The sequence below is a fragment of the Ascaphus truei genome, chromosome 3 (genome assembly GCF_040206685.1).
Source record: "Ascaphus truei isolate aAscTru1 chromosome 3, aAscTru1.hap1, whole genome shotgun sequence".
In the NCBI taxonomy this organism is placed as follows: domain Eukaryota; kingdom Metazoa; phylum Chordata; class Amphibia; order Anura; family Ascaphidae; genus Ascaphus; species Ascaphus truei.
In genome coordinates, this window is record NC_134485.1 from 270,439,434 (window position 1) to 270,460,135 (window position 20,702).

Genomic DNA, 20,702 nt, shown 5'->3' on the forward strand with positions numbered 1-20,702 from the left:
CATTTTTGAATCTGTGCAGATGCAGCAAAATAACAGGGTCTCGTATTCCGTCCTACTGATAAAGGTATCTTTGATTAGTAAAACTGACACGGGGAGTATGTGGGGCTTTTATTATGATTATTTTCTTCCTGATTCTGTTGAAACTCGGGACATTTTGATGCAGAATTGTTTTCTTACTACATACACCGTCAGTAACAGGAAGATTTTCCTCAATGCAAACTCATTAGCTTCTCTTGTTTCTATTCACGGTTTTAAGAAAGAGTGGTCAAACAGTGTTAATAAATAGAGGTCTAATGTAAACTATTAACCATGTTTCACGGTTGGTTACCTTTAAAAGATCATTCAAATGTCCTATTTCGATGCTCTCAATTATCCATAAAACAAATATTTAACATGATATATATTGTGTGTGTGTGTGTATATATATATATATATATATATATATATATATATATATATATATATATATATAATTTGTATGTTTTAAATAAATTAGATATAATGTTTACATTTCTATACATAATCGGAGTGGTCTTTGAGCATGTTTAGCCATGCTTTTTTCCCCCAAACTGACATGGGCTGAATCAGTTTGCACTCTTCTCCAATCTCCAACTGCGTTGGTATTTTATACATGCAGCAAATTGTGAACACACACACACACACACACACACACACACACACACACACACACACACACACACACACACACACACACACACACACACACCTGCTTATTTGAGAAGCAATTTATTTTCCATGTTCCCGTTCTCTTTCAAAAGGAGGCAGCGAGAAAGAAAAGGGCTTTAACATTTAAATGTTGTGGTCTAGTAATTACTTTTTCACTTTTCCCCCAACTTCCAATGTGGAAACCTCACAGGGGGGTCTTTGCAGTGCAAGGACTATGGTGCTCAATCCCCAACAGCAGATCTGCAATTACAAACCCATTAGGTGCCCTTCACTGGCATTAATATGCACAAAATCCCGCTGCTAATCTCATAATCTGTTTTGTTTCATCAATTGTCTTCCAGGAACTAAGCAAAAAGGACAAAAAGAGAAAACACTAAAAGCTTCCTAATGTAAAACTATGAATAGAAAAGCGGGGTTCTCCAAAGATTTTCCTTTTAATAATGGAAACGTATGCATTTTTCCTAAACCCACTAACGAATATACAAATTAATGAAAAATACCATTGGCCAATAGTATTTAATAAAATATAATAATGCAATATGTATACAGTATTTAACAACACACACACACACACACACACACACACACACACACACACACACACACACACACACACACACACACACACACACACACACACACACACACACACACACACACACACACACACACACACAATATTACAGTAATTATACCTCCCAGTTTATTAACCCGTGGCTGACACACGTAGACACAGGTTCCTTGTATGTTTTCTCATCTATTTTCATATTGATACTATTCTGCACACATTGCTCTAAAATGAGTTTGTCACAGATTGTCATTATGAACTCAGTAAAACAATGAAGACATTATTTTAGCCCCCAAGGCGCAGTATTAAGGGAATAAAGCTATCTACGCCGCACGGGTCCTATTGAGATTAATGAAAAAATTATGCACAAAAAAAATATATATCTCATTTTCATTTTCCTGTTCCAGGGCTATGCCTGCAAAGAGTACACATTGCTCTGCAACAAATGATTTATTAAACTAATCTACAGAGATAGCCGCCATACACCCCACTCAATCTTGTCTCAGCTCATTTTCTAAGTAATTGTTTCTCATTAGTTGTGATAATGTTTTAACAGTGTTACACATAATGTGGCCATCCAAGAATTAATAACAGAGGGAGATATGCAAAAAAGGGCTGGGGTGGTTTAGAAGGGGAAAAGAATAAACAGGTTGTATGTCATTAATTAGATTACCGTGGAGGATCTTGCCTTCCTACATATTATGTAACAGAAAATACCAGATTATCAAGACTGGCATGGATCAGAATACAAACCTTTCTCTCATGTGTTACATTAACTAACTTCTTTAGTGCACAGGCGGTCTTGCAAAGAGATCACACACAATGGATTTATTAATAACTAGAAGAAATTATCTTTGCAGCCATCGCATGCCTTGATAAAGTTGAAAAAAAGGTATAAAAATATACAAAGATGACTATAAAATCCATGTTTTGTCCGGTATAAATGTGTATTTTAATTACAATAGACCTTTTGACTTTTTAAAGTTTCGTATGCTTATAAAATATACATGTTTAATGAAATATTGAATACATTATTGATTGCCCAGGCTGCTATTTCTTTAACTTGTTTGATGGATAAGTGACAATCGCTTGCAAAAGGTTCTGTCTGACACAATTCAAACGCTGCTATGACCGGGTTACTGTATATTGGAGAAGCCAATATAAGATTATGCTAAACACACTTTACATGTATTTATTCTTATCCAGATCAGGAGCTCAGAGCTATAATCTATTCCGAATCCCATGTAATAGTGATGTTCACATATTCACACAAAAAGGGCTCAGATACACGAATATATAGATAAATGTTCACCAAAAGAGAACAATAACGAGCCACACAATGCCAATAAACTTAACAGATGCTATATATATATATATATATATATATATATATATATATATATATATATATATATATATATATATATATATATATATATATATATATATATATATATATATATGTTGTATTATTTTATGGTAGGTGAAGATGTGTGTGTGTGTGTTAGAAAAGTGTGATGCATATTTAGCCTTCTGCAAATAACTATTGGCAGTCCCAGAGCAGACATTCCCTCTCTACCCCTCATGGCATTTTACATGGAATCTACATACAGTATATAGGGTACACAGCGTGTAAGATTGTAAGATTGATCGGGTTTTGCACAGTTACATGTAATATTGATGTGATCACAAATACCACAAACATGCTTATTTTCTATTCAGAACAAAACGAAATAAAATGTTACACAGAATATCAGACATTATAGCTGACTTTAAAAGAATTTACTATAAAGTTTAAATTCCCCACGGGTCTCACATAAAGTAATATTATTATATACATTTAGCAGTCCTATTTGTCGACTGAAAAAAAAAACAAAACATGTCAATTGCAGATTGTGTTACTTTTATAAATGAAATCACAATAAATGTACACATTAATACATCCGTTTTCTAGGCAACATTCATATAAACGTGTATTTTGTTTACATAAAAAGTGTTGTCAGAACATACTAATAAACTGTGAAAAAGGAATTAAACAACAGAAATATTACAAGACTAAGATTATTTGTTTAATTTCTCTGTTCTGCAGTCTTGTTCTGTAATAGAATTGATTTAGCACACAAGATCATGGTTAGTTTATCATGTAACTTTTGTTTTCTTTCGTTTAATGTGTTTGCCACCGTTACAAAGTTTTGCATAGTTTAAATACATTGTCCCTGAAAAGATTCGTATGAAAATATACACCTCACATGTTCAATTTATTTTCCATAGCGAATTGTATGTAAATGCTGTGTTTGATGGCAGTTTCGGTTGGGGATGAAGATTTAATAGCAGACAGTGAAACCTGCTGATGATTTGAAAAGCTTAGACATCTCAACCCTGACCTGAAGTAATCCCCCCCTCCTGGGGTGATAGGGTAATTTAGTTGCACTAATCAATCAGGCCTGAGCTACTAGAGAAAGGAGGCCACTCAATTGTGGTCAACTTTAGGCCATAATATATGTGTACAAACACCTTGCAGCTTCTTTCATATTGTGAGCAGAAGAACGTCAAACAGCTCCCCACCACATCATAACATTTACCCTATTGATATCATCAGTCTCTCAAGTGCGATCACAATGAGCAGGTATAGAGGAGGCACAGCTTGTGTCGCACAGGGAGCAGGAAGGCACCACAACTCCCCAACACAACATATCACTTCCTTTCATTACCTTGCTATTTTTGGATTAGTTAAAGTAGGACGTTTTCAACCATATGCCAATAATTAAAAGATGTTATATATATATATATATATATATATACACACCTTTACACTCAAACATTATATATATAGCACCCCCTTGAGAAAGGTCCTATTCCAGGACCGAAACGTCGGATTGGGTGACTTATCTTTTTTATTCAGATGCCCAATACAGTTTTTCATGATTACTGAACCGAGTGCAGTCTTTCTTTACCGGACGAGAGAATGGTAATGTTGTTTTTCTATTATTTGAGACTAGCACCTGTCTATATGAACCAGTACATTGAGTGCAAGCTGTGATGTTTGTTTTTTTTTTATATATATATATATATATATATATATATATATATATATATATATATATATATATATATAATGTTTGAGTGTAAAGGTGTGTATATATCTATATATCTATATCAAATTCTTTACTTTGCAAATGTACAGCTCTATGCTGACCTACAGTGAAAACTACTCCTTTCTTCTGCTTTTTCTCTCTCGAACATTGAATTTAAATAACGCTGTATGTAGGATTTACAATTCCCCTATGTGCAGCTTGTATGCAGTAAGGTAAACATTCGTGAAGATAGTGGGTATATGTTGTAAGAAACAGAAATATCTAACATTTCTCAAAATATAAATAGAAAACCTAACTTCAAGAAAAAAAAAAAAACACACCCTTCTTCAGTGCCAAATGGACCCGAAACGCATCAATGTACAATGAGTATGCAGCCCCACCAGCACCTAATAAGTTAATCAAGTGTTTTCTATTTACACGTTTAAATAAACAGAACAGCCTTCCCTGCGGTGTGTGTGTAAGGGCCGCAGCATTGCTTCTGTGTAGGTCATGAAGAGGTTGGTGCATGGTTTAAAACTTTCTATTCTGTTAATTTCTTAAAGAACAGTCCTTCATGGCTTGGACACAAAAGCTCATGATTTAATGAGGAACAGAAACAAAATCTCTGATTGTTGCTGTTTCAAACTTCATTGGAGTCCTCTGGCAACCACAAGTTGATCCTCTGCAGCTTCAATACCCTTTAGCCTTGAATATAAGAGTACATGCTGAATAGGGAACAATGGCTGGTTGTTATGTTTATTTACCCTTACTACAAGCTGGGTTAACCTCTTCAAAACAGCTTTGCTAAGCCAGTTAACAACAAGGAGCATATGACCTGTAGCAGTATCTCCAATGTCATGCAAATCTGTCTGAAGACCATATGCAGAAGGTTCTGCTGCTTTGTGTGCCTTATTACCCTACAAGTTTATTGCAGTTCAGCCCTTTTCACCCTCTCTTTAACTGCAGTTTACACGTTTATAGGAGGAAGTCCAGTGAATAGCAGCCACTTGAAAGCGATGCTAAGAAAGCAAAATAAAATAATAATAAAAAAAAAAACTGGATTTGACATTTATTTTAATTAATGGTATACATGTACATAAAATAAATGCATAATGATTCCGTTATCAATGGCATCTACTGTTTCACGGTGCATTTCGCAAGTCTTCCTCCTTTCCTTTAAGACAAGTGCTGTATAGTTTGGCCACCCGGTGAGAGCTTCATTTAACAGATGATTCTTTCTTGATGGCTCTGGCAAGCGTAACGATGTTCTGTGCCTGCTTCAGCAAGGGCATGTCTATCATGCATCCATGGAAAGTGAATGCTCCCTGCAACACATCAAAGGAAGACGTCCACAAATCAGGGCTTAATATGTCTTTTTCTTTGCGACAAGCTGTAAAAATAATGCTAACTTACAGATGATAAACCTTGCATGTCTTGATTTCACCCCAGCCATGCTAGAGGTGCCTTCTAAGCAGGGCACACCCTTATTAGCAATGCAGAGAGTAATAGGAACAGACTTTCTAAGAAGTCAAAATACTTAAGACTTAATTCAGTTACTGCATCATATTATCTTACTACAAAGTGTAGGAGGAATTGTATTTTGGCACTGGGTGGGGGATGGGCAGTTGGGGGAGTCCATGAACGTGAATGCCACAAACGTTGACGTTTTGTATTAATCTGAACCGCGGAGCTCGGACCTTTGTGCTTGAGCCAACCCAAAAAAACAAAACGTGCGCATTCTAGCAGCATTTCCTTTCTTTAAAGTCGCCCCTTTCACTCCTTGCTGCTATTTTGTGTTGGCATTAGCAAGGGAAGGTAAAGTTTGAGTGCGGAGGCACGATCAGAGCCAGATTTAGACCCTCTGGGGCTCCTAGGCACCAAGACATTGGGGGCCTTTCCTCCAAGCGTCCCTTCTCCTGCAGCGTCGCGGTGACATGATGTTGCAGCGTCATGTGACATTGCGGCATCGTGTGATGTCGGGTCGCCATGGCAATGCGGTGCTGTAGGAGGAGGGCCGCTCCGGAGAAGGCAAGAAACACCCCTATTTCTTAGGCTACGTTTATGGTGCCGGTGATGCGATGGTGACGTCAGGCTGCGGTCGCTGGAAAAATCAAATAGAGATGACTTCCAGCGATCGCGACCAAGCCGTCGCTCCGGGCTTACTATAAGCGCACGCGACAATGCATCTGTTTTGACGCGACATCGCGCCGCTGTCGCCTTTCACACATACACCTTACCTTACCTTGGGTGAGGTCGGGGGACTCTGAAGCTCCCTCCTCCGGTCGGGTGGAAGTTGGATCCCGGCATCGACATGAGGAGGGAGAGTGTGGCAGACCGCCGGGCTGCTGCATGAGGTGCTGGGGAGCCACAGCACCTGCCCGCCACAACCTACAGGGGCCACCTAACCTTGGGGCCCATAGGTAAGCGCCTAATTGGTAATCCGGCACTGGGTATGTGAGACTGACAGACAGAGCAGGGGAAAGGGCAGAGAGACACACACAGAACAGTGGCAGTGAGAGAGACACACAGAGAACAGTGGCAGTGAGAGAGACACACAGAGAACAGTGGCAGTGAGAGAGACACACACAGAACAGTGGCAGTGAGAGAGACACACAAGGGCAGAGAGACACACAGAGAACAGTGGCAGTGAGAGAGACACACAAGGGCAGAGAGACACAGAGAACAGTGGCAGTGAGAGAGACACACAAGGGCAGAGGGACACAGAGAACAGTGGCAGTGAGAGAGACACACAAGGGCAGAGAGACACACAGAGAACAGTGGCAGTGAGAGAGACACACAGAGAACAGTGGCAGTGAGAGAGACACACAGAGAACAGTGGCAGTGAGAGAGACACACAAGGGCAGAGGGACACACAGAGAACAGTGGCAGTGAGAGAGACACACAAGGGCAGAGAGACACACAGAGAACAGTGGCAGGGAGAGAGAAACACAAGGGCAGAGAGACACAGAGAACAGTGGCAGTGAGAGAGACACACAAAGGCAGAGAGACACAGAGAACAGTGGCAGTGAGAGACACACAAGGGCAGAGAGACACACATAGAACAGTGGCAATGAGAGAGACACACAGGGGCAGAGAGACACACACAGAACAGTGGCAGTGAGAGAGACACACAAGAGCAGAGAGACACACAGAGAACAGTGGCAGTGAGAGAGACACACAAGGGCAGAGAGACACACAGAGAACAGTGGCAGTGAGAGACACACAAGGGCAGAGAGACACACAGAGAACAGTGGCAGTGAGAGAGACACACAAGGGCAGAGAGACACAGAGAACAGTGGCAGTGAGAGACACACAAGGGCAGAGGGACACACAGAGAACAGTGGCAGTGAGAGAGACACACAAGGGCAGAGAGACACACAGAGAACAGTGGCAGTGAGAGAGACACACAAGGGCAGAGAGACACACAGAGAACAGTGGCAGTGAGAGAGACACACAAAGAACAGTGGCAGTGAGAGAGACACACAGAGAACAGTGGCAGTGAGAGAGACACACAAAGGCAGAGGGACACACAGAGAACAGTGGCAGTGAGAGAGACACACAAGGGCAGAGGGACACACAGAGAACAGTGGCAGTGAGAGAGACACACAAGGGCAGAGAGACACAGAGAACAGTGGCAGTGAGAGACACACAAGGGCAGAGGGACACACAGAGAACAGTGGCAGTGAGAGAGACACACAAGGGCAGAGAGACACACAGAGAACAGTGGCAGTGAGAGAGACACACAAGGGCAGAGAGACACACAGAGAACAGTGGCAGTGAGAGAGACACACAGAGAACAGTGGCAGTGAGAGAGACACACAGAGAACAGTGGCAGTGAGAGAGACACACAAAGGCAGAGGGACACACAGAGAACAGTGGCAGGGAGAGAGAAACACAAGGGCAGTGAGACACAGAGAACAGTGGCAGTGAGAGAGACACACAAAGGCAGAGAGACACAGAGAACAGTGGCAGTGAGAGACACACAAGGGCAGAGAGACACACATAGAACAGTGGCAATGAGAGAGACACACAGGGGCAGAGAGACACACACAGAACAGTGGCAGTGAGAGAGACACACAAGGGCAGAGAGACACACAGAGAACAGTGGCAGTGAGAGAGACACACAAGAGCAGAGAGACACACAGAGAACAGTGGCAGTGAGAGAGACACACAAGGGCAGAGAGACACACAGAGAACAGTGGCAGTGAGAGACACACAAGGGCAGAGAGACACACATAGAACAGTGGCAATGAGAGAGACACACAGGGGCAGAGAGACACACACAGAACAGTGGCAGTGAGAGAGACACACAAGGGCAGAGAGACACACAGAGAACAGTGGCAGTGAGAGAGACACACAAGGGCAGAGAGACACAGAGAACAGTGGCAGTGAGAGACACACAAGGGCAGAGGGACACACAGAGAACAGTGGCAGTGAGAGAGACACACAAGGGCAGAGGGACACACAGAGAACAGTGGCAGTGAGAGAGACACACAAGGGCAGAGAGACACACAGAGAACAGTGGCAGGGAGAGAGAAACACAAGGGCAGTGAGACACAGAGAACAGTGGCAGTGAGAGAGACACACAAAGGCAGAGAGACACAGAGAACAGTGGCAGTGAGAGACACACAAGGGCAGAGAGACACACATAGAACAGTGGCAATGAGAGAGACACACAGGGGCAGAGAGACACACACAGAACAGTGGCAGTGAGAGAGACACACAAGGGCAGAGAGACACACAGAGAACAGTGGCAGTGAGAGAGACACACAAGAGCAGAGAGACACACAGAGAACAGTGGCAGTGAGAGAGACACACAAGGGCAGAGAGACACACAGAGAACAGTGGCAGTGAGAGACACACAAGGGCAGAGAGACACACAGAGAACAGTGGCAGTGAGAGAGACACACAGAGAACAGTGGCAGTGAGAGAGACACACAAGGGCAGAGAGACACAGAGAACAGTGGCAGTGAGAGAGACACACAAGGGCAGAGAGACACACAGAGAACAGTGGCAGTGAGAGACACACAAGGGCAGAGAGACACACAGAGAACAGTGGCAGTGAGAGAGACACACAGGGGCAGAGAGACACACAGAGAACAGTGGCAGTGAGAGAGACACACAGGGACAGAGAGACACACAGAGAACAGTGGCAGTGAAAGAGACACACAGGGACAGAGAGACACACAGAGAACAGTGGCAGTGAGAGAGACACACAGGGACAGAGAGACACACAGAGAACAGTGGCAGTGAGAGAGACACACAAGGGCAGAGAGCACAGAGAACAGTGGCAATGAGAGAGACACAAGGGCAGAGAGACACACAGAGAACAGTGGAGGTGAGAGAGACACACAAGAGCAGAGAGACACACAGAGAACAGTGGCAGTGAGAGAGACACACAAGGGCAGAGAGACACAGAGAACAGTGGCAGTGAGAGAGACACACAAGGGCAGAGAGACACACAGAGAACAGTGGCAGTGAGAGAGACACACAAGAGCTGAGAGACACACAGAGAACAGTGGCAGTGAGAGAGACACACAAGGGCAGAGAGACACACAGAGTACAGTGGCAGTGAGAGAGACACACAAGGGCAGAGAGACACACAGAGAACAGTGACAGTGAGAGAGACACACAAGAGCAGAGAGACACAGAGAACAGTGGCAGTGAGAGAGACACACAAGGGCAGAGAGACACAGAGAACAGTGGCAGTGAGAAGGACACACAAGAGCAGAGAGACACAGAGAACAGTGGCAGTGAGAGAGACAAACAAGGGCAGAGAGACACACAGAGAACAGTGGCAGTGAGAGAGATACACAAGGGCAGAAAGACACACAGAGAACAGTGGCAGTGAGAGAGACACACAAGGGCAGAGAGACACATACACAGGCAAGCACAAATAGGTTACCTATGTCACATATGTGTAGATACAGGTGGTAGTAGGCTGCAAACCGTCCAGGTATCAGCCAGGCAGCACATCTGATAGAAGAAAACAGGACAGGCACTCCAAAATCCAAAGGTGAAATGTATTCCTCAAAAGAAAATGGAAATGAGGAATACATTTCACCTTTGATTTCGGAGTGCCTGTCGTGTGTGTGTGTGTGTGTGTGTGTGTGTGTATATATATATATATATATAAAGGCTTAGACAGGTCTGAAACCTTGCCTTTCACCATTATCACCTAGCATACAGTGCTTGTACTGCAGCAAGGGATTCTGGGAAATGACATACAAATGAGCACACAATGTGTCCTCTTTTGCCTGAAATCCATTTTACATGGAATCTTTCTAAGCAAATGCTCTGCTGTTCACACAGCTTTTAAGCACAGCATGGATTAGATGCAAAGCCAGTCAAACCACTCTCAGACAGCTTTTTCAACGGTGCTAACGGTAGAAGTTGTTTCGTCTTCTCCCCTGCAACTTTGACTTTCTCCTGCAGCTCCTGTTAAAATGGGGGCGTTGCCATAACAATGGAACGCTACGTGCCGTCGTCACACGGAGTCACATTGCCATGGCAACTTGACGTCGCATGCCTCATGACGTCACGTAGCGTCCCGTTGTCATGGCAACTCGGCGTCAATTGACCCCGCGCAGCCATTTTAACAGGAGCTTCAGGGGAAACAGTCAAAGTTGCAGGGGAGAAGATGGGAGACGCAGCACCACGCCGCCGCACACTGCCGCAGGTAAGACTCGTGAGCGGGGGGTGGAGTGTGAGGGAGTCTTTTTGGGGGCGAGTGACTTTTCTTTTGGGGGGGGGGGTGACTTTCTTAGGACTTTGTCGAGCCCTATATATATATATATATATATATAGACATCCTTAGGCTCCGCGAGCACCCTCAGGGGTTCCGTGGCTGCCAGAGGGGGAGAGCTGGGACAACTCTCCCAGCTGTCCCAGGGCCAGCGGCACAGCGGCACAGCGGCACCCCACATGGCTGTGACCCGGCATCAGCAGCCGGTAGCTCACTGCTCTTTCCTCACCCTGCTTCTGCCGTCAACTTCTGGCTGTAAGGAATCGGGGAACACGTCCTATACGGCGTGTTCCCTCCTTACCTGCTTCTTCACAGGCCTCTGCGCTGGTTGCTGATCGTGCGTGCATCCCCGCTCTGTTTACAGAGCGCTCGCGCACGCGCAGCTCTTCTACCCGTGCCAGGCTCCCCCCGGACGCTCCGCGCACACTCACGTGACGCTGTGCACCGCTCCCCTGCTGCGTAGCAAGTATCCTGAGTGCCCCATGTCTCCTACAGCCTATCCTGAACTCCGCGGAGTCTGCGCCTCCGTTCCACCCCCAGCCTCATTGGTTCCTGTGTGCTACTTAAGACTTTCACTTTCTGATTGCTTAGCATAACTCTTATGGCCTTTTGTTCCTGCGTTTGTTTTGCCTCGCTTGTGCGTTGCTGTGTTCTCTGTTGCTTTCCTTTGTACCGACCTGGCTTGACTATTGGACCTCCTCTGGAAAAAGACCCCGGCTTGTACCTGACTACCCGCACCTCTCCATCCCAGACCTCGGCTTACGGACAAACTACCACTCTCCTGGCTCCTACCCTAGACCACAGCACAACGGACACTGACCACCCCACTGGCTCCGCCCCGGACTTTGGCAAGTACTTATACTAACCCACTCTCTCCAACCCAGACCTGGCTACGCTGACTATCCACCCTCCAGGCGTGCTCCCGCTGCTGTGGGTACGCAGTCTTGTACTTTCCCACATCAGTACCAGGGTCCCGCCTTGTTTGTGGTGAGTGCAAGCGTTACACTGGCTGACAGAAGAGAGAGGAAGAATCAGTGCGAGAGCCGACTCCCTTAAAGACACAGTGTCTGTGTCTGTGTGTGTGTGTGTGTCTGTGTGTGGGGGAGGGGGAGATAGAGTGTCTGTGTGGGGGAGAAAGTGTGTGGGGGAGAAACTGTGTGTGTGTTTGTATGGGGGAGGAGGAGAGAAGGTGTGTGTGTGTGTGTGTTGAGTGGGGGAGTATGTGTGAGTGAGGGGGGTGTGAGTGAGGGGGGAGTGTGTGAGTGAGACGGATAGTGTGTGTGTGAGTGAGTGAGAGGGGGAGTGTGTGTGTGAGAGGTGGTGTGTGTGTGTGTGTGTGAGAGTGAGCATGGGAGTGTGTGTGTGAGACGGGGAGTGTGTGTGTGAGTGAGAGGGGAAGTGTGTGTGTGAGAGAGGGGCAGTGTGTGTGTGTGTGTGTGTGTGAAAGGGGGATTGTGTGTGTGTGTGGGTATAGAAGAGGGGAGATAAGAGGGGGAGAGTGAGTGTGAGGCTAAGGCCCCGGTCACGGCGCTCTAATGCGCGCCCGCGCTTTTGGCTGCGCGTTCCGGCGATTCCCCGGTCTGCAGCTCACTGCAGGAGCAGAGACCGGGGGGGGCGTGGCGGAGGAGTGACGGGGGCGCGGCCATGACGTCACCCGGCAGGTTCGCCCTCATTGGCTGAACCGCCGGGGGGCGTGCCTAGCCGCTCGACGCGAGTTCCTGCTCTCAATACAATTGAGAGCAGGAGTAGCTCTCGCGCGAGCGCTGTGGCCCCCCCTCGCAGCGGGCCCGGCGCCATTGCGGGGAGGGCTCTCGTGAGCGCAGCGTCCGCCACAGCGGACGCTGTAGCAGGCAGCGGGGGCAAGGCCTAAGGGAGAAAAATGTGGTGGAAAGGGAGTGTAAGGGGGAGAGTGTGAGGGGGCGAGAAATGGGGGGGGCGCGAGAGACGGGGGCGGGGGTTGGGGTTCTCCAGAATTTCACAATCGAATTCTGGGGTTCCCCAACCACAAAAAGGTTGAAAACCACTGATAAGGCCAAGGATGTCTGCAACTCATTATAATATCCCCAATATGATGTCACGTACCAGATATATAGCCTACCAGGTACAACACCCAGTGGATGACTTGCCACACAGATACACAGGAGAGGAGGGAGTGTAATGTGCACAGAGAGGAGCAGACACAGCCAGGCAGGGAGTGCAAAGAGAGGGGAGGAGAGAGTGCAAATAGGAGCAAGGCATAAAGGGGAAGAGTCAGAGAGAGACAGCACAGAGGGGATGAGATAGAGGGACATTAAGGCTAAGGCCCTGCTCCCTCAGTCAGCGCGCCCGCACTGCAGACAGGCGGGGCGCTGACAGACACAGAGTAGGTAATCACCACGACTATTAAGGTTATGGTGGGTAAAAAAAGTGACTAAACCCTCCACATGCAAATGAATATACAGGAATATTTACAGTTGCATTATGCTTTACTGTGGAGGGTTTTAGTCACTTTTTTTACCCACCATAACCTTAATAGTCATGGTGATTACCTACTCTTATCTCATTTGAGCAAATGTCAGCAAGCCAACCTCACACTGATGATACCCATCAAGGTTGAAACATGTCTGTGAGTGGGTTAACTGACTTTGCATCTCCCAAGTCCTTGCTTAAAAGCTGTGTTTAAAGCAGCATGCATTGACTAAGGGTTGCTCATGTAATGTGAGCATGAGATAAAAGGTGGCACTGTGTGCTCATTTGCATGCCATTTCCCAGAATCCCTTGCTGCAGTGGAAGTGCTGTTTGCTGGGTGATAATGGTGAAAGACAGGGTTGCAGACCTGTCTAAGACATGCAAATGAATATACAGGAATATTTACAGTTGCTTTATGCTTTACTGTAGAGGATTTTAGTCACTTTTTTTACCCACCATAACCTTAATAGTCGTGGTATATATATATATATAGGCTATACGATACCGTGTAAGCAGATATCAGAGGCAGCACTCCAGTAGATAGTCAAAAAAAAGGTATTTAATGTGACATATAAACCAACGTTTCGGTCCTCCACACGGGACCTTTCTCAAGGTGATGAACCTTGAGAAAGGTCCCGTGTGGAGGACCGAAACGTTGGTTTATATGTCACATTAAATACCTTTTTTTTGACTATCTACTGGAGTGCTGCCTCTGATATCTGCTTACACGGTATCGTATAGCCTATTTGATTTATATAGGATTAGCACCCACCTATATCTACCTGACGGAGTGCCTTGTTCTCATTTATTCACTATATATATATATATATATATATATATATATATATATATATATATATATATATATTATATAGTGGGTTGGGTTTTTGTGCATGCTGGGACTGTGTGTCTATAGAATAAATGTACATAGCGCTTCGCAGCAGTAATATAGGTCACAATCATATAAACAAATAATATAAATAACACATAAAGGGGAAAAGTGCTTCAGACATAAAAGTAACATTTAGGAAAAGGAGTCCCTGCTCCGAAGAGCTCACAATCTAACTGGTTGGTCGGAAGAACGTACAGAGACAGTAGGAGGGCATTCTGGTAAGTGAGTCTGCAAGGGGCCAAGGTTAATGTATGAAGTGTTAATTATCAGCCATGGAGCTATTCATATGCTTCCTTAAGCAGTTGTGTTTTGAGGTGTGTCTTAAATGTGGATAGAGGGTGCTAGTCGGGTATTGGGGGGAAGGGCATTCCAGAGGTGTGGGGCAGTCAGTGAGAAATGTTTTAAGGCGGGAGAGGGCTTTAGATACAAAGGGGGTAGAGAGATGACATCCTTGAGCAGAACGCAAGAGTCGGGATGGTGTATAGCAGGGGAGCGCAAACTGAGGGGCACAAGATTTGCTAGGGGGGGCGTGGCGGTTACAGAGGCCCCGCGCCCTTCCCTAAGGCATTTAAATTAAATGCTGGGGGGAGGCCTGAGGCGTCTAACGTCCTTTACCTGGTGCCAGACGGATCTTCGGCGACACGTCGCCATAGCAACGCGGTGTGAAATGACGCTGTGGGGTCATGTGACGCCACATGACCCACGATGTCATTTGACGCCAGGTTCTAATCGAGGGGGGGGCACGAACGCTGGAGCTCGCAGGCAGGGGGGCACATGCCAAAAACTTTGCGCACCCCTGGTGTATAGCGAAAATTAGGTCTGAGATGTAAAGAGGAGCAGAAGAGTGTAAAGCTTTAAAAGTGAGGAGGAGACTGGAGTGTGTGATACAGGATTTGATAGGAACCAGGAGAGGGATTTCAGCAGCGGAGACGCTGAGACAGATTTCGGAAATAGTAGAGTGATTCTGGCAGCAGCATTTAGGATAGATTGTAGGGGAGACAGGTGAGAGGCAGGAAGGCCGGACAGCAGGAGGTTACAGTAATCGAGACGGGAGAGAATGAGGGCCTGAGTCAGAGTTTTAGCAGTCGAGCAACAGAGGAAAGGGCATATCTTTGTGATATTGCGCAGGAAAAAACTGCAGTTTTTTGCTACCTTTTGAATGTGAGTAGAGAATGTGAGAGGAGTCGAGTGTGACCCCTAGGCAGCGTGCTTGAGCTACTGGTTGAATTATAGTACTTCCAACAGTAATATGGAAGGAGGTAGTAGGGCCAGGTTTGGGAGGAAGTATGAGGAGCTCTGTTTTTGCCATGTTAACATTAAGTCAGCGGAGGGCCATCCAGGATGATATAGCCGAGCAAATACCATATGACGTAGCCACCCAAGGGGGTTAGTCAACAAAATGATCCTGAAACGATGACAAACAGCCACAAACATCCCTACTCACAAAACTGGTGATACAGAAATGGTGTCTAACCACATGCCCATTTCACTCATCCGAGCATTTTCAAAGCTTGCTAGTCTATCTCATGTCTCTGTACATTCTGTAATAGAATGTGGTTTGGAACCGGGAGAGTTAGCAGGCAGAATATTTTTCCAAAGGTTTTAAGACATTATGGATTATAACACCTTAGACAAATTTGCCTTTAACCCAGTTGGACTCTCAAATCTCAGTTGACCACAAATAGGGACGTCTTCTTTGTAATTGGCTGCCACTCCAATTAGCTGGACACAATTTTAGGACTTGTGTTTGGGACGGAATGGGACATTTCGCCGTAACCAAATCACTGCTGGCGTTCGGCAGCAGGCAGACCCTCTGCCGCAGCGGTTCCACCGCTGGAATTCCCGCCGATTCGCCGCTTCTAACGTAAGTTTTATTACTGTTTTGAATAGGGGGTTAATTGAAGTGGTTTAGCGGCTAGGAAGGCGGGGCAGGGGGAGGCGGAGGCGGGGGGAGGAGTTCATACATGATGTCTATCTGTGAAATCACATATATATAAACGTTCTAATAAGATAAGATATGAAGCTACAGTTCAAACCGCTCAGATCAGCAGTATGAAATACTTGCACACAACATGCTCAACTTAATACATATCTTCAGGTTTAAGCTATGGCATATTTGATGTAGGCTGTGATACCTTTTAGCGGAACAACATTACAGGTCAAATTATAGTGTACAGAGCCCACATAGGTTTCTTCTTCAAGTGTATCTACAAAAGCTATAGAAATATATAAAACAATTTTTATATATATATATATATTTTTTTTACTTTTTCTAAAGCGCTACTCACCAAGATAACTCAATCGATGATATATAGGAAAACCATATGAAGCGCTGTACCAAAGAGCGGACAATAGCTTTTGACAAATACACTGGCGACACACTTTATTCGAGCTCGGCTAGTCCCACGAATTCGGGTATACCCGGGTGTATTGAGGTTTGTGACTGTTTTCTGCCCGAGTGCATTGAGTTATTTTCCAGGCAGGGATTGAAGCATTTTATTCCCGCTGGCTGCAATACTGCACAGTATATATATATATATACTGCATTACAATTCATGAATTTATGCCATCTGGTAGACACGCGAAGCATTGCAGCCTATTAAATCCTAATCATTATCATTTAACAGATCAGCCGCCCATCAGCCAGGCATGAACCCAGGCTGGGAAGGCAAATGCAACGGGGCTTGTCAGAGGTGAGGAGCGGCGCATTCCAGGTATCTGCCAGGTACATACCGGGTATTTGCTCGAATAAAGTGTGTCAGTGCAGTAGGATACAGTGATATACTGTACCCTGTAAGGTGACTTACTATGGTCACACAGAGCTGTACCTGCCTGGGCCACCAATAGGGGGGGTCTGCCGGGGTTGGCGTCCCGGGCCCGGTGAGTCAGGGGGCCCAGCCCCCTGCGCGCCGTTCCCGTTTCATTAAAAAAAAATGTTAAAAATAAATAAAATGCCGGAGATCCCCGTGCGCTATGGGTTGGGAGGGAGGGGTCTGCTCCTTTCATTTGTCCTGGGCCCCATGTTTTCTGTTGGCGGCCCTGGCACCTGCATTCAGTCTTATACTGGGAATTCCCACGTCACATCCATGTCTTTACCGACTAGTTATAAGAGCAGTATATATCCTGTGTGAGAAAATGATACGGCATTCACATGCAACAGCTGCAAAAAGGAAAAACAAACAAATTGAGTGCAGGGCGCAACCAAGCTTTAATCTATTAACGTATCAATTTGGAAACAAAGGAGCAGAAGGCCCCCCAAAAAAATCCATTGCAAGACTGGTAACAATCACTCTGTGCACAGAGGGTAGAGGCATTTTTCAAGTGAGGATGTGACTGATTATAATGAAACACACTGGCACAGTCTGCTACGGCAGTTTTAGAGAGATATTCACACTACTGAAGAAATGGGATTAGTTTGTTGTATTTATACCAGAACAGTTTGTTTTCCCATTATTTTCTTTTACCATCTCATTGCACTGAATCCAGTCCTATATCAAGGGCACTTTGTGGAATAGTATGGTCCTAAAGGCCTTAATGGAGACTTGCGATTAATTCGAGGGAAAGTGCACCTCCTCTTTACTGTAATATAAGGAGAAGAGAAAATAAAAAATGATAGGCATAATCTCCAAGAAACACTGCAGGCCTACTCATTTACTATAAAGAAACCCCTTTCCACCTCTTGCTTTTGAGATATCTATGCATCCGCAATGGTCAGGCTATATATATATTAGTAGTATACATCATATATTACTGTCACCGTGCACATTGCATCATAACAACAGGGTACCACACATAAACAACCAATTATAGGAAAATGAAACAACAACAAAAAAAGCAACCCACTTTTATACATTTATCATGTATGGTGATTGACTGACAGCATTGGAAATGCTATATTTAGATGTTTCTTCATGGTACCTCTTCATATATTGAGTCCAACAATTCTTTGTTCGTTAATGAAACTCTATCTGCAGCACATGGTGCATCTTACTATTAGCAGTACTACTGTGAACTGTTGGAAGTAACACAAATTGGGTGATGATGTACTGTAACAGATTCCATATTGCTTCTCTAATGGGTAGAGAAAGCTTCCAGACACATGATATTAGAAAGGTGTTAAGTGCTTCTACATACTACACATGTGAAGAATGATCACTGGAAGTATACTACTGTAGATTAGTGGTATGCATCCAGTGCTAATTAGAGGCTCACAGGCTAGCAGGCTTTAAATATCCACCAGGTCTACATCTCAGTTTTTAGGCAAAATGCTAAAAACAGAGATAAAATATTGATTCAAATTACTGTTCATGGATGGACAAAATAAGCAACATTCAAAGATATAAAATGCTACACTTTCTACTTTTAATGGTGAGTATGGTTGCTTATATTTTTCTCTCCTGCCCAGTGGTGTAGCTAGACATGGGCGGGCCCCCGGGCCCAAAAAATTGCAGGGCCCCATTAATATTAATACTGCTGTCATTCTTTTTCTCCCTCCCCCATCTTCTCCCTGATCCTATCTCTAATCATCAACTCCCCCTCACCAGCTTTCCCCCCTCATCATCATCAGCTCCCCCCATATCATCATCAGCTCCCCCCCATATCATCATCAGCTCCCCCTTACCAGCTCTACCCCCACTCATCATCATCAGCTCCCTCACCAGCTCTCCCCCTCTCATCTTCATCAGCTCCCCCTCACAAGCTCTCCCCCCTCATCATCAGCTCTCACCCTCGTCATCAGCTCTCCCCCTCAGCTCCCCCCTTGTCATCAGCTCCCCCTCCCCAGCTCTCCCCCCTCATCATCATAAGCTCCCCATCACAGCTCTCCCCCTTACCAACTCTCTTCCTTCATTAGTTCCCCCTCACCAGCTCTCCCCCTCAACATCATCAGCTCCCCTCACCAGCTCTCCCCACCCCATCCATCAGCTCCCCCTACTCATCATCAGCTCCCCCTCACCAGCTCCCCCCACTCATCAGCTCCCCCCACTCATCAGCTCCCCCCTCCCCATCATCAGCTCCCCCTCACTAGCTCTCCCCTCTCATCCTCATCAGCTCCCCCTCACCAGCTCCCCCTCACCAGCTCTCCCCCACCAGCTCTACCCCTCCTTATCAGCTCCCCCTCACCACCTCTCTCTTCCCCTTAGCTCTCTCTCTGCTCCCCTCAGCTCTCTCTTCCCCTAGCTCTCTTTTCCATGCCTACCTTTGGCGGGAGATGATCAGAGGAGCAGCCAGCAGAGGAGCTGTGGCAGCAGACACCGGAAGTTATAAAGACTTCCGGGTCAGACTCCTAGAGGGCGCTCCTCCCCTGCCTTGCCTTGCTGATTCCTCTACCGGCTTCTGTTTGCCGGAGCCTGCCGCATACCATCTCCCCCCACCTGTCTCTACAAGAGGGGGAGGGGTGAGAGCCGGACCCCCAAGAGTGCGGGTCTATAGCTACGCCCCTGCTCCTGCCTATTACAGTATGGAAGTTAAATATACTACATGTTGAGCCATTGGAGGATGCAGGTGGCCCATGGCTTCTGACCACAAACTGAGGACATTTTTAAAAGTCCTGTTGTCCGATGTCTATGTTAGAAAACCTAGGTTGTGACTTGTGCATGACTAAATATACAAATTCAACAATGCTAATAGATGAAGGGCTCTGTGTTCCATGTGACAGGAATATTAGATGGGCATTACTGTATATTTGTGGTATACACTATTGTGTTTGTAAAGTAATGCTGGTTCCCAGGAAGGTTGGGAGTTATTTCAATCATCTTTTGGAGCAAGATTTCTACTTTCCTGGGGGCATGTGTGTCTTGCACTTAAACCTGTGTTTTACTAGATCATGTGTGTTGTACTTAAACTTTCATGCATGTAACATTGTGACTAGAATATAGGTGCTTCTGTGCCTCGTCTTTATTACGTATATATACAGTATGCTACTGTTACATGAATCCAAAAATCATATGCATATAGAAAAACTGATAAAAACAGACATCTACAATTGTATGATTATTAAACAACGCTCACATTCTTTGCTACCAAAATGTTTCATTTATTAATAATAAAATACGTTTGGATGTTGTGACGGAGTCACTGTCCTTATGGACTAGAGCCCTAGCGGAGTGGATAGGATCCAGTGTACAGGAGGTTAAATTCCTCTGTGGGAGCTTGTTGCACCTGGTACTAATTAAGACAGCACTCCTAAATGAAGGTTTAAAAAGACAGGAAGTACCCTGCACAAGAGAGACTGCTTTTCCCCAGCAAGGGGAGAGATAGATTTTCTCCAAGCCAGGAAGAACCTTGGCT

At 45.3% G+C, this 20,702-nt stretch overlaps 1 protein-coding gene across 5 annotated transcripts in view; it reads right to left on the reverse strand.

Moving 5' to 3' along the window:
• Positions 1 to 5,386: 5,386 nt before the first annotated feature.
• Positions 5,387 to 20,702, reverse strand: part of CLYBL (citramalyl-CoA lyase) — a 422,234-nt gene continuing 406,918 nt past the window's right edge. For 4 of the 5 annotated variants that reach the window (XM_075590782.1, XM_075590781.1, XM_075590777.1 and 1 more), the window contains one exon: positions 5,387 to 5,654. In XM_075590782.1, coding sequence (XP_075446897.1) covers positions 5,547 to 5,654 — 108 coding nt within the window. In that variant the 3' untranslated portion in view covers positions 5,387 to 5,546. Of the gene's footprint in view, positions 5,655 to 17,878; positions 17,994 to 20,702 lie in introns of all 5 variants that reach the window. The other variant, XR_012799903.1, reaches the window with a different exon arrangement.